General features: G+C 42.2%; 1 protein-coding gene across 3 annotated transcripts in view; it reads left to right on the top strand.

Moving 5' to 3' along the window:
- SEC23B (SEC23 homolog B, COPII coat complex component) overlaps window positions 1–14,267 on the top strand; it is a 45,745-nt gene that overhangs the window by 21,648 nt on the left and 9,830 nt on the right. For all 3 annotated transcript variants that reach the window (XM_032351495.1, XM_032351493.1, XM_032351494.1), the window contains exons 12-17: window positions 387–476; window positions 1,417–1,523; window positions 3,385–3,538; window positions 5,544–5,621; window positions 8,726–8,887; window positions 12,862–12,948. In XM_032351495.1, coding sequence (XP_032207386.1) covers window positions 387–476; window positions 1,417–1,523; window positions 3,385–3,538; window positions 5,544–5,621; window positions 8,726–8,887; window positions 12,862–12,948 — 678 coding nt within the window. The remainder of the gene's footprint in view (window positions 1–386; window positions 477–1,416; window positions 1,524–3,384; window positions 3,539–5,543; window positions 5,622–8,725; window positions 8,888–12,861; window positions 12,949–14,267) is intronic.

The raw sequence follows: 14,267 nt of genomic DNA on the forward strand, positions 1-14,267 counted from the left end.
AGTCAGTTGAACTTCCGACTCTTGGATTCAGCGCAGGTCATGATCACAACGTTGTGAGATCAAGCCCTGTGTGGGGGGATCTGCACTCAGCAGGGACTCTGCTTGAGATTTTCTCTCTCCTTCTGCCCCTCCCCGCACTCACTCTTGCTTGCTCTTTCTCAAATAAATAAATCTGAAAAGAAAAAAAAGCTTAATTTTAGAGTCCTATAATAAATCCTAGCTCTTATTCTGGCTTATAATTATACTTTTTTAAGTTAAATTTAAATTTTCATTTGGAATGAGATCTTCCAAGTAGCTTACTGTTCTCAGAGTCCGTACTTTTCAGCAGCAGTTAACCATAGAAGTAGCTTTTTTGTTTTTGTTTTAATTTCTCTTTTCACCCCTAGGAACTTGGTGTGGGTGGCACAAGTCAGTGGAAAATCTGTGGCCTGGATCCCACATCTACACTTGGCATCTACTTTGAAGTTGTCAATCAGGTAAGTTGGATTTCTTCCTGAGTATTCATGTCTCAGTGTTCTGTTTTCTGATTTCTTACTGACTGGTGGCCTCTGGTTTCTTTCTGTGTGGACTGATGCTACTTCGGGCTTGTGTTTGCCTGATACCAGTCCAGCATGATCTTCTTTTCTCCTTTCAGGGTTTGGTCAGAGTTAGATAGCATATTGCTTTCATCACTTAAATTGTTGGACTGATAAGCTCATCAGAAGGGGAATGGCTTTTACCAGCCACCATAATGTTTGTGAAGTTTTGAAAGTGTCAGTTTTTCCCCCAATATTTGATTTTTAAAAATCCTAATTTATAGGAAAATGAAAAGAATTTTACAGCGAATACTTGTACACCTACCACTCAGATACTGTAGTTAATAGTTTACTGTATTTACTTTGCCACATACCTATTTATTCATCAATTAATCTTATTTTTGAGGCTTTTTTTTTTTTTAAGAGGGGTTGTGAGGGAGGGGCAGAGGAAGAGGGAGAGAGAATCCCAAGCAGGGTCCATGCCCAGCGCAGAGCCCTACATGGGGCTTGATCTCATGACCCTGAGATCATGACCTGAGCTGAAATCAGGAGTCAGATGCTTAACCGACTGAGTCACTCAGGTGTACCTTATTTTTGACGCATTTTAAATCAAATTGCACTCCTCAGTGTCTTTCATCCCTAAATACTTTAACATGTGTATCACTCACTTGAATTTATTAATAATCTGAATATGGTTCCTTTTTTTAAATTTTTTTTTTTTTTTGAGGTAAAAGTTACGTATGGTGAAATGCCCAGATTTTAAGTGTGCCATTCAGAATGCATCAAGAACGGTGTTGTTAACACTGTGTCAGTCGTTTTAGGAAGAGCACAATGGGCTCTGTGACCATCTGTGTTTGAGTCATGCCTCTAACAGTAACTGTGTGTGGCCTGTGTCCTGCAGCACAACGCTCCAGTCCCTCAAGGAGGCAGAGGTGCCATCCAGTTTGTCACACAGTATCAACACTCCAGCACCCAGAGACGCATCCGTGTAACCACCATTGCCAGAAAGTGAGCAGTCCTGGTTTTCTTTCTGTTGAGCCCTCAGTGTTTTCCCTTTGAAGAGATAATTTAGCATCTCTTAGTTTATCTTTGTAATTCCATTGAATGGTTCTCACCAATCCTGACTGACTCATTTGATCAGAGAAGGAGGCAGAGGAAGAGGATTGCTGGCCAACCTAATTAGGCCTACAGGTACTCTCCTGGAAGAATCCTCTTTTGGTAGGAATAAGTTCATTAAAAATTAATTTTCATTATAGTCAGATAAGTAACCCATAAATACATCCTTCTTGTAAAAGATACAAACAACTCAAAAGTATATAAAGAATGGGTCCCTTTACCTGCTCTCCCCAGAGGTGTAATGCTGTTACTGCACGGGTGTTTATCACAGGCCCATTTCCATGGAGTTCTGTACCATATGTTTGTATAACATGCATGTGTGGCTTCTTATTTTTGGCATATCTGTAAATTTTTCTCGGTAATCAGTCAGGGATATCTTCTGTATCAGTATGTACTAGCTGCTCCTTCTCTGTAGTGGCTGTTACAGCGCTGCATGGTTTGGATGGGATGTGTCACTTCTCTCTTAAAAAGAGATTTCAGGTCCTACCTTCCTTCCAGAATGTCTGCTATCATGTGTTTAGGTTTTTGTGTATCCTGAGTATTTCTTTCCAGCCACTTCATAGAAGTAGAATTCTGTATCCTGCAAAAAACTACTTTTTTTTTTTTTAAAAGAATTTTATTTATTTATTTATTTATTTTTAAGATTTCATTTATTTATTTGTCAGAGAGAGAGAGCACAAGCAGAGGCAGAGGGAGAGGGAAAAGCAGGCTCCCTGCCAAGCAAGCAGCCTGATGTGGGACTCGATCCCAGGATGCTGGGATCATGACTCGAGCCAAAGTCAGCCGCTTAACCAACTGAGCCATCCAGGCGTCCCTAAAACTACTCTATAAAGAAGTGAATTTGTGTTTTCCCCAATAGTGTAAGGAGAGTGTCCTATTTCTGCACTAATAATATTATCGATCTTTAACATGCCAATATAGAGCAGTTTGCCACTTTTATATGGATTTTTCTGTTTATTAATGGGTTGAACACTTTTCATATTTATTGGCCACGTATATTTCTTCTGTGATAGCCTTTTCCCATTTTGTAAAACCCATTTCTTTGTCTTGTTCACTGACTTGCAGGAACTTTTTATGTATTCTGGATATGATTATTGTTTGTGGTTCATATCTGTTCATGGCCTGTCTGTTGACTTTCAGTTTTGCTCATAGTGTTTTAATCTGTCTTGAAAACTTGATTCTTTCTACCATGAATATGATGTGGAAATTCATTTTGTGAATTTGTAAACATACAGATTTTTGCAAGATTGACCTGGAGGAAGGAACTGGAGACTTGGGTACCTCTAGGGTATCTACTCTCATGCTATCTTGTAGAATTTTGGGAAGTTCTCTGTAATTTTTCCTTTGCCTTTTTTTTTTTTTTTTTAAGATTTTATTTATTTATTTGACAGACAGAGATCACAAGTAGGCAGAGAGGCCGGCTGGGGTTGGTTGGGGAAGCAGACTCTCTGCTGAGCAGAGAACCTGATGCAGGGCTCAATCCCAGGACCCTGAGATCAAGACCTGAACTGAAGGCAAAGGCTTAACCTGCTGAGCTACCGAGGCACACCTTTCCTTTGCTCTTAAAGCCTTCAGAGATCGGATGAGGGTAAATGAAAACATGTAAAACTCCTGTGATTCCTTGCTGATGTTGCAGTTTGAATCTATGTTGCCTTAGATGAGGGAGCAGGACTTAGGTTTCTTTATCTTATCGGAAAGCTGGCTTTCTGGTCTCTCCTGAGTGTAAGCGTAGCACTGATTCTGGACTTGTCAGTTGGGCAGATGCGCAGAGCCAGCTCAGGCACATAGAAGCGGCATTTGACCAGGAGGCCGCGGCAGTCTTGATGGCTCGGCTGGGAGTGTTCCGCGCAGAGTCGGAGGAGGGACCTGATGTGCTCCGGTGGCTGGACCGACAGCTCATCCGACTGGTGAGTTGGGAACTGTGGCACCAGCTTCAGTCGTAGTCTCTGCTCTGTGTTTGAGAAGAGAACACTGGCACATATACCTGTCATTTCATACAGTCAGTCAACAAGCACTTTGTGTTGCTTACCTTACGCCAAATGCTGAATGTTCTGGGAGTGATGTAAGAGAGGGTTATAGGTGCATTTTCCCCTGGAGGACTTACATTACCATGAGAAAGAAACAACACACACAGGACATTTAGAGAAAGATGCAAATCTGTGTACAGTAAAGGTTGATTTAGATGAGTCACTTTGAGTGCTGTGGTTCTGTATTTTGTTTGCAGATCTTAGGAATTTTTTTTAGCAATAGGGATCCGTGGCCCAGTGAATGTGGAGATGCCTCATGCGTTATTTTGGGTCTAATCAAGAGAGAGAAAAACCATGCAGTGATTTAAACAGGGGAAGCATGAACAAGCTTGTGGGACATGGCTGTGCATTTGTTTATGTGGGGCAGCTGGAGAGACCATGGGAGCACAGGTTAGTGGGGAGAAGTAGTGAAGGTGTGGCTTAATTTTAGAATGCTTCATTTTATTTATGAAGTTACTTTAATGTGTGTTATTGAAATGTTAACATACAGTGTAACTGTAGCTTCATGTGCACTGCAGTGATTGAACAATTCCATTGGAAAGCCTTGCTTTTAAAGTTAAATCACTGCTTAGGTGTGATTCCCAAGCAGGGGCCTGCCATCAGCACGATACTTGTGTTTACATTTACCATTACTGTGTGAGATAACCAGGGGAGTGAAAGGCTACTGATAGGGGGACCAGTGGAGGATTCTGGAGGCTCAAGAGAGCTGAGACCAGGGTGGTGGTAGGACATTTGGAGGGGGGAGCAAGTTTGGAATCAGGGTGTATGCTGAAAGAAGAATTGATAAAACTTGCTCAAACAATGTGGAATCAAAAACCAAAAAATTAACTTTGACTTAAGTTTTGAGTGTGGGTGACTGCAAAGATGATGGAGAGAGAAAAGAACTGGAAGATGGCAAAGGGTGGAGGGAGGCATAATTTTTTTTAATAATTAGTTGTAGTAATAAATAGTTGAATAGTAATAATAGTAATAAATAGTTGAATAAATAGTTGAATTTACTTTATTCATGAACTTGTGAAAGTACGTGTGAGGGAAGCTGTTCTGTAGTTGGGTGGAAGTCCCCACAGGAGCTAAGGTTAGAGGCAGCACTGGACAGGGGCAGTGGGCGAGGGGCAAACTTCTATGACATCGGTCTGGTTCTCCTGTTACTTGTAGCTGAAGCAGTGAGGATGGGAGCAAGCGGCCGAGAACTAGCCTCCCAAGAAACCCATAGTTAGGACAAAGGGAGATGAAGGGCTGTGGAACAAGACAGAGAAGGATCAGTTGGAGAGGAAAAATAGGTGCTATGTTAGCGGCTGGAAGAGAATTTCACAGACTTTGGGGGAGTCACTTGACCTGGGGTACTGGGGAGTCCAGGAAGGTGAGAGCCATACCAGGTCATCGGACTTGGTAGGAGAGAGTAAAGATGGGCTTTCTTTCAATGGCGGAGGGTTCAGTTCTCTATTGGCCGGAGGAGATGTGTGAAACAAAGAGGAAATAAAAGCAGAAGAGAAAATTCAGAAATTTGTCTTTGAAGGAAGGAAGAAAATTGAGCTATAGTGTCACAGACTTAGGGGCTTTCTTTATGGAAGAGGTGCCCAAGAGAGCTCCTTGAACTACTGACCCATCAGAGCAGTCCTCCAGCAGCATCGCCTAGGAGCTGGTTAGAAATGCAGGCTCTCTCCAGATCTGCGGAATCAGAATCTATGTTTAGCAGCACCCTGGGTGATGGGTCTGCCCAGCTGTGCTTGAGAAGTGCTGGTCCGGAACCCTCAGTAAGTCAAAGTTGAGACTGGAGTGTAGCTCTTCTGTTGCAAGGATTTTTTCCAGGTGACCACTGACTGGACTTTTTTCTCTCTCTTTCTCCTTCTGTTTTTTTTTCTTTTTTGCTGTTTTCTTTCAACAGTGTCAGAAGTTTGGACAGTATAACAAAGAAGATCCCACTTCTTTTAGGTTATCAGATTCCTTCTCTCTGTATCCTCAGGTAAGTAATAGGTATTTTTTTAAGTAACTAGAGAAGAATGAATTGTGATAGAAATGAAACTGCTCTCAGGCTGAAGTGAAGACTTGGTGGGTTTTGAGACTCCCATCTATAGGTGATGAAAGTTGTTCAGTTAAGGACAGATACTGTGTCTGTGTGTGAGACTGTGCCTCAGCCCTATAGAAGACAGAGATGACACACAGAGAGAAGATAGTGGCTCCCCAACTCCCATGAAGAGGCAAAACAGGGTTGTTGCTGAAGGCCACAGCAGAATCTTATCGGTAGAAGTTCTGGGCCGGCAGCTACCTCAGTGGTCACTCAAGCAAATGAAGCACACGTGAAGGTGAATATTACAAAATGAGGCCACAGATAATGGCAAATATTTAATGATACCTGTGTAGTGACAGTGCTGATCATACCTGGGAATCAGCAGTAACAAGCAGCCCCTGTAAATAACTGCACTGCACATGACCAGCCACTGGGAGGCATCGGACAGTGAAAAGGAGGGACGGAAGTGGACACGGCAATGAAGCCACCGTCAGGAATCTGTATTTACCTCTCCTGATGTCCACCCTCATCTATAAAATGAGGAGGCTGGAGCTGGACTCGGTAGAATGGTTGTGGAGGATGGCCAGCTGAGGCGGAGGATGTGGTCCGCAGGGCCAGGCGCCTGGGAAGCACTTGGTCAGTGTGGGCCCGCTCCACAGCTGGGGCCCATGACTCTCAGGTGGCCTTCATGGGTGCAGCTTTCCTGGAGCCAAAAGCAGAGCCAACTCTTTTCCCTTCCCTCAGAGATGCCTTAATGAGGAATAGGTAGAAAGCAGCAAAACTTTCATCTTTAATAAATTTCTGAGCACTCAGATATCCTAGTAGGTATTATCCTTTTGATTACTCAGTTTGGAAAGGGGACACAAGTTTCAGGCATGCTGTTGTATAGCTTGGACTCTTTAGGGTTAAAAGGGGGCCTTAGAGGTCACTTCACTTGACCCCCTGGAGGGTTTTGTGGTCCCTGATGCCCACCCCTGTGGCGTTAGGGTATTTTAGCCTGCTCAGTGTTGCAGAGGGCGCCCTGGGCCTGCCAGAGTTCACGCGGAGTTCCACCCACTAGCTCTGCCACTGCTGATCCCCTCCAGGGGATCCCCTCCCCGAACCCTCATGCATGTTGATTTCCTCTTTACAAGGATAGAACGGGTCTGAAGAAGTGGTTTCTCATCTCTTTAAAGTTATGGAATCCTTTCTTTGAGAGGAGTCCCTCAGAAGCCAGCATCTAAGCAGATAGACTTGATCTGCTGTGGTTGTGCCAACGTGCCACCCTTAGCACCGGGTGCTGCCAGAGCATCCTCCCCTGCCCCCGATCTTGGGCCCAAAGGATCTGATTGAGATTGAAGAGCACAGTTGGAAAATCTCTGAATGAGGTGCTTGTAAGATTCCTTTTGTCGAGACATCTAGGCTAGAGGTCAGGCTCATGGTCTTGGGAGCCAGATGCCTGGAATGAAGTGGTTCTGCCCCTCAGTATGAGTGGCATTGGGCAAGTTGCCTACCCCGCGATGGCTCACCCATAAACAAAGGTGGTAAGCGAAGCTGCTTCGTGTCTATATTAGAAGGATTAAATCATTCTTTTTTTTTTTTTTTTAAGATTTTATTTATTTATCTGAGAGAGAGAGAGGGAGAGAGCGAGCACCAGGCAGACAGAATGGCAGGCAGAGGCAGAGGGAGAAGCAGGCTCCCCTGCTGAGCAAGGAGCCCGATGTGGGACTCGATCCCAGGACGCTGGGATCATGACCTGAGCTGAAGGCAGCTGCTTAACCAACTGAGCCACCCAGGCGTCCCGGATTAAATCATTCTTTAAAGTGCTTTGTACCTTGCACACAGAATGTATTGACTATGAGCCATGATTATTATACAGGAGTCAGTGGTTCAATATTTGGAGTCTCAGGAAGCTTTACAGCTCATTTTCATGTTCTGGCACCTCTTTTCCCAGCGTGAGGTTTGAATTCATGACCTTGAGATCAAGACGTGAGCTGAGCTCAAGAGTCGGACCCTGGGGTGCCTGGGTGGTTCATTCGGTTCAACAGCTGCCTTTGGCCCAGGTTGTGATCCTGAGGTCCTGAGATCAAGCCCCACATTGGGCTCCCTGCTCAGTGGAGAGCCTGCCTCTCTCCCTCTCCCTCTGCTTGCCACTCCCCCTGCCTGTGAGTGTTCACTCTCTCTGTGTCAAATAAATAAAATCTTTAAAAAAAAAAAAAAAAGTTGGATGCTTAACCTACTGAGCACACCAGGTGCCTCATTTTATATTATTTTTATTTCTTAAGTATTGGTACCTCTTCAGAATGAGCTAAAAGTTCTGTCCGTGCACCTTCAGATCTCAGGGTAAAGAGCATCCCTCTCTCCCTCCACCCTTGATGCCAGCGCAGCAGCCCGCGTCTTGAGCTTCGGCCTCTCATCCGTGACTGCATCTGGAGTCCCCCCAACTCTGGCCTCCTCATGCACATCTTTCAGACCCCAGTGGCTTGGGAAGCCTCCTGCTGCCACCCCCCCATCCCTGTCCCATCCTACTAGTACTTTCTTGTCTTGTGCTCACAACTTTTTACTGTGGCTGCCTGGAGTGTGCCTTTTCCTCACAGCGCTGTGACCTCTCTAGAGCAGACATTCTGCCTGGAGCCTGGCCCAGTGACTCCAGAAATAAATGCTGTTTTGGCCTTTCCCCCTTCATGCAGAAGCTTTGATATATCCACAGGGTCCCTCTCCCTTTCTTAAAAATAATGTTTATGATTGAGGTAAAAAACACATAACATAAAATTTACTGTCTTAGCCATTTTTCAGTGTGCAGTTCAGTAGTTTTTAGTATATTCACTTTGTTATGCAACAGATCTCCAGAACTTTTTTTCCTGCAAAACTGAAACTCTGTACTCACTAAACAGCAGCTTCCCGTTTCCCTCTTCCTCCAGGCCCTGGTACTCTCATTGTACTTTCCGCTTACAGGAACTCAGGGGCCTTTGTCTAAGGTCTAGCTTCTGTTTCAGAGACCTAAGGCAAGCCTGCTGTCTGGATATCTAAGTTACAACTGTATGCCCTTGTCTCTCTTTTTTTTTTCTTGGTAAATGCAGTTCATGTTCCATCTTAGAAGATCTCCATTTCTCCAAGTGTTTAACAACAGTCCTGACGAGTCGTCGTATTATAGACACCATTTTGCCCGACAGGATCTAACCCAGTCCCTCATCATGATCCAGCCCATTCTGTACTCCTATTCCTTCCACGGGCCGCCAGAGGTGAGGTTTATGTGAATGTTTTGTCAAAAATTGGAATCACCTAATACGCGTTGTTGTTTTTTTCCTAGCAAGTTTACTCTTAGAGCAAAGCTGTAAAAAAAAAAAAGAAAGAAAGAAAGAAAAAGAAAACTTGAAGTCTTTATAGTACTTTAACATTATTTCTGAGTATTGAAAAATACACGTAGGAAAAAGTCACAGGACCTATAAAGAAAGCTATTATCTGTAGAAGGCAGGATTACATGTTTAAAAAAAAAAAAAAAAAACTTACAAAATTACGTAGGTACTTTTATTTTCGCAGTTACTTTGGCCCACTAATTCCATGTCTTGTGCCTGAAGGAAATCCTCTTACATACAGAAAAAACCTTGTTCAAAGAAATAGTGAAATGAACTATTATAATAGAAGATTAGAAAATAATCCCATGTCCATTATCACCACTGCTATTCAGCATAGTACTAGAAGTCCTAGCCACAGCGATCAGACAACAAAAAGAAATTAAAGCATCCAAATCGGCAAAGAAGAAAACCTATCATTCTTTGCAGATGATATGATGCTATATGTGGAAAACCCAAAAGGCTCCACTCCAAAACTGCTAGAACTTATACAGGAATTCAGTAAAGTGTCAGGATATAAAGTCAGTGCACAGAAATTAGTTGCATTTCTTTACACTAACAACAAGACAGAAGAAAGAGAAATTAAGGAGTCGGTGCCATTTACAATTGCACCCCAAACCACAAGATACCTAGGAATAAACCTAACCGAAGAGGCAAAGAATCTATACTCAGAAAACTATAAAGTACTCATGAAAGAAATGGAGGAAGACACAGAAATGGAAAAAATGTTCCATGCTCATGGATTGGAAGAACAAATATTGTGAAAATGTCTATTCTACCTAAAGCAATCTACACATTTAATGCAGTCCCTATCAAAATCCCATCCATTTTTTTCAAAGAAATAGAACAAACAATCCTAAAATTTATATGGAACCAGAAAAGACCTCGAATAGCCAAAGGAATATTGAAAAAGAAAGCCAAAGTTGGTGGCATCACAATTCCAGACTTCAAGCTCTGTTACAAAGCTGTCATCATCAAGACAGCATGGTACTGGCACAAAAACAGACACATAGATCAATGGAACAGAATAGAGAGCCCAGAAATAGACCCTCAACTCTATGGTCAACTAATTTTTGACAAAGCAGGAAGAAATGTCCAATGGAAGAAAGACAGCCTCTTCAACAGATGGTGCTGGGAAAATTGGACAGCCACATGCAGAAAAATGAAATTGGACTATTTCCTTACACCATACATGAAAATAGACAAAATGGATGAAGGACCTCAATGTGAGAAAGGAATCCATCAAAATCCTTGAGGAGAACACAGGCAGCAACCTCTTCGACCTCAGCCGCAGCAACTTTTTCCTAGGAACATTGCCAAAGACAACAGAAGCAAGGGCAAAAATGAACTATTGGGATTTCATCAAGATCAAAAGCTTTTGCAAAGCAAAGGAAACAGTTAACAAAACCAAAAGACAGCTGACAGAATGGGAGAAGATATTTGCAGACGACATATCAGATAAAGGGCTAGTATCCAAAATCTATAAAGAGCTTAGCAAACTCAACACCCAAAGAACAAATAATCCAATCAAGAAATGGGCAGAGGACATGAACAGACATTTCTGCAAAGAAGACATCCACATGGCTAACAGACGCATGAAAAAATGCTCCACATCACTCGGCATCAGGGAAATACAAATCAAAACCACAATGAGATATCACCTCACACCAGTCAGAATGGCTGAAATTAACAAGTCAAGAAATGACAGATGCTGGCAAGGATGTGGAGAGAGGGGAATCCTCCTACACTGTTGGTGGGAATGCAAGCTGGTGCAACCACTCTGGAAAACCGTGTGGAGGTTCCTCAAAAAACTGAAAATAGAGCTACCCTATGACCCAGTGATTGCACTACTGGGTATATATCCTAAAGATACAAACGTGGTGCTCTGAAGGGGGACGTGCACCCGAATGTTTATAGCAGCAATGTCCACAATAGCCAAACTATGGAGAGAACCTAGATGTCCATCAACAGGTGAATGGATGAAGAAGATATGGTTTATATACACAATGGAATACTATGCAGCCATCAAAAGAAATGAAATCTTGCCATTTACGACGACGCGGATGGAACTAGAGGGTATTATGCTTAGCGAAATAAGTCAGTCAGAGAAAGACAACTATCATATGATCTCCCTGATATAAAGAGGTGGAGATGCAATGTGGGGGGTTGATGGGTAGGAAAAGAAAAAACGAAGGAAGGCGGGTTTGAGAGGGAGACAAACCATAAAAGACTCAATCTCAGAAAACAGACTAAGGGTTGCTGAGGGGAGGGGGGACGGGAGAAGGTGGTGGGGATATGGACATTGGGGAGGGTATGTGCTATGATGAGTGCTGTGAAATGTGTAAACCCGATTCACACACCTGTACCCTTGGGGATAAAAATACATTATATGTTTATTTTTAAAAAATAAATAAATTAAAAAAAAAAAAAGATTTGGCATACACACACACACATACACACACAATGGAATACTATGCAGCCATCAAAAGAAATGAAATCTTTCCATTTGCAATGATGTGGATGGAACTAGAGGGGTATTATGCTTAGCGAAATAAGTCAATCCGAAATAAGTCATATGATCTCTGTGTTATGAGGAAGTGGAGATACAACGTGGGGAGTTTGGGGGTAGGAAAAGAATAAATGAAACAAGATGGGATCAGAAGGGAGACAAACTGTAAGAGACTCTTAATCTCACAAAACAAACTGAGTTTTGCTGGGGACCGGGGGGTTGGGAGAGGGTAGAGGGGTTATGGACATTGAGGAGGGTATGTGCTGTGAAGTGTGTAAACTTGGCGATTCACAGACCTGTACCCCTGGGGCTAAAAATACATTATATGTTTATTAAAAAATTTAAAAATTAAAAAAAAAAAGAAAATAATCCCAAGTGTTTAATAGTAGAAAAATAAGTAATCTAAGAAATATTTAAAGTTTATGGAATGTGATAAAATATTAAAATGTTACATGAAAGGGGCACCTGGCTGGCTCAGTTGGTATAGCATGAAACAGACCCTTAATCTCTGGGTCATGAGTTCAAGCCCCTCATTGGGTATAGATGTTACTAAAAAAGATAAAGTTACATGAAAAAAATCAAAATAGGAACTTTCCTAAATTATGTATTTTTTAGCATACAGGAATTAAAAACTATGTGAAAATAAATGATGAATATTTGTTGGACTTGGGTACAAATATTCAAATTTTCCTTAACAAGTACCTTACTTTTATTATTGAATTAGAAATTCTAATAAAATGTAGAAAACTTCTATTAAAAGTTGTTCTTTTTCATGTAAGCATCACTGTTCCATCATCTAGAGCAATAGATTTGAGAGAATGTGTTTCCAATAGATAAAATACATTTCTTTTATTTATTTATTTATTTATTTATTTGACAGAGATCATAAGCAGGCAGAGAGACAGGCAGAGAGAGAGGAGGAAGCAGGCTCCCCGCTGAGCAGAGAGCCCGATGCGGGGTTCGATCCCAGCACCCTGGGATCATGACCTGAGCCGAAGGCAGAGACTTTAACCCACTGAGCCACCCAGGCGCCCCGATAAAATACATTTCTAACACCAAACTGAAAATGTTTGGGATTATCTGTGGTTCCTGGAGCAAAAGATGTTCTTAATCTCTCTCCTCAGTTGATGAGGGATTATTTGGAGGCTCTTTCTAATACAAAGTTGATACTTAGAACTTCTGGGTCGGGGAGCAGAAAGCAGGACTTTCCTTAAAAATGGAGAGAGCCATTGTGCCAGGTGCCGTTCATCAGCAGCGTTGGAGCTGTTGTGTAGACACCCCAAGTGTGGGGTTGAAGTGGTTGCTATGTGGGAACGGGGCAAGACTAATGCCTTCTCTCTCCCTCTTTCTTCAGCCAGTACTCTTGGACAGCAGCAGCATTCTAGCTGAGAGAATTTTGCTGATGGATACTTTCTTCCAAATTGTCATTTATCTTGGTGAGGTAAGAAGATACTAATTTCTTTCATTACTATTGTTTTGGCTTTCTTTTTATTAATTTAGGTTTTTATGGCATTTGAAATAATTTGGGCTTAGAAGATCCACTGTTTATTAGAATCAGTATAGCAGTAAAATCTTTCTCAGGTCCCTGGGGTATTTGTATATTTAGTAATTTTAATTATATTTGTTGTAAATAAATCTCAGGTTGTCATTTTAAATCACTCTAAAATCCTTTAACTGGACATTATGTTCATTGATAAATTCTTTTCCTTCTGTTGTCCATTCTTTACCTTCACTAAATTGCTTTGGTGATTGACTTGACTTCCTAGTGTCTGTATACTAGATGTGATTTCAAATATTCTGCAAAAGTATACATTGTTTTTCAGAATTCCCTTAATAACTTAGGATGAATTAGTTTTCCAATACTAATATGCATTTTATAGTTTTTAACTTTTTTCAACATATTAATACCCACTCTGCTAGTTGCTTGCCCATTGGGTGACCAACTGCTGTTCCCACTGGTTCCTGTAGGAGCAATAATCATGATTTGCTTTCTGTGCCTTCAGCTGAGCTCTTAAAGACATTCTGACCACAGCCCCCATCCTGTTCGTTCACACATTTATTGAGTATATGTGCAAGTGCATGCAAGTGATGGATTCTAAAGACGAAGACAGTGACATGGTTCTCACTCCCCAAAAGCCCCATGTCTACTGGTTGTGAGTGTTCTGATGAACTCTTGGAACCAAACGAGCTTATGGGCATTTCCTCTGTGCCACCATTCAGTCAGAAATTAAGACCCAGAAGATATTACTGGAAACTGAGAAGGGGAGAGCAGGCTGCAGAAGGAAGCACCTAAAGAGAATCCTCCCTCTGGTATCAGACTAAGGGTTTTGTAAAACCCATCGATCACTTGTTACATCCCCTAGCTCCATTTCCGCTGTTTTCTTTTTTAGTGTCCCCTAAATAACACGTGAAAACACTTCAGGTTATTTATAAAGCTGTACTAATCAGTCAGCGAACATTTCTTGATTTCCTGTGTGCACATGGCATTTTCTAGAGCTGTTGCCAATGGGGATAAAAGAGGGGGAGACACGGTGTCAGCTGAGGTGGGGAGATTGGCTTTACCTTCTACTCTATAGTATGTTGCCTTCTACTTGCCTACTGAACACCCACGCATGGATTCTCGCAGCTTTTCTCTCCTCCACCAAGAGTATCCCAACCCAGACCCCAGGGAATTTGGGGATGAGTCTTTGTGAGACTAGGCACTGGAGTTGGGTGTGGAGGTGTGCCCATAGAGAAGAGAAGGGGGGACGGACTCCACGT

The sequence above is a fragment of the Mustela erminea genome, chromosome 7 (genome assembly GCF_009829155.1).
Source record: "Mustela erminea isolate mMusErm1 chromosome 7, mMusErm1.Pri, whole genome shotgun sequence".
NCBI lineage: Eukaryota > Metazoa > Chordata > Mammalia > Carnivora > Mustelidae > Mustela > Mustela erminea.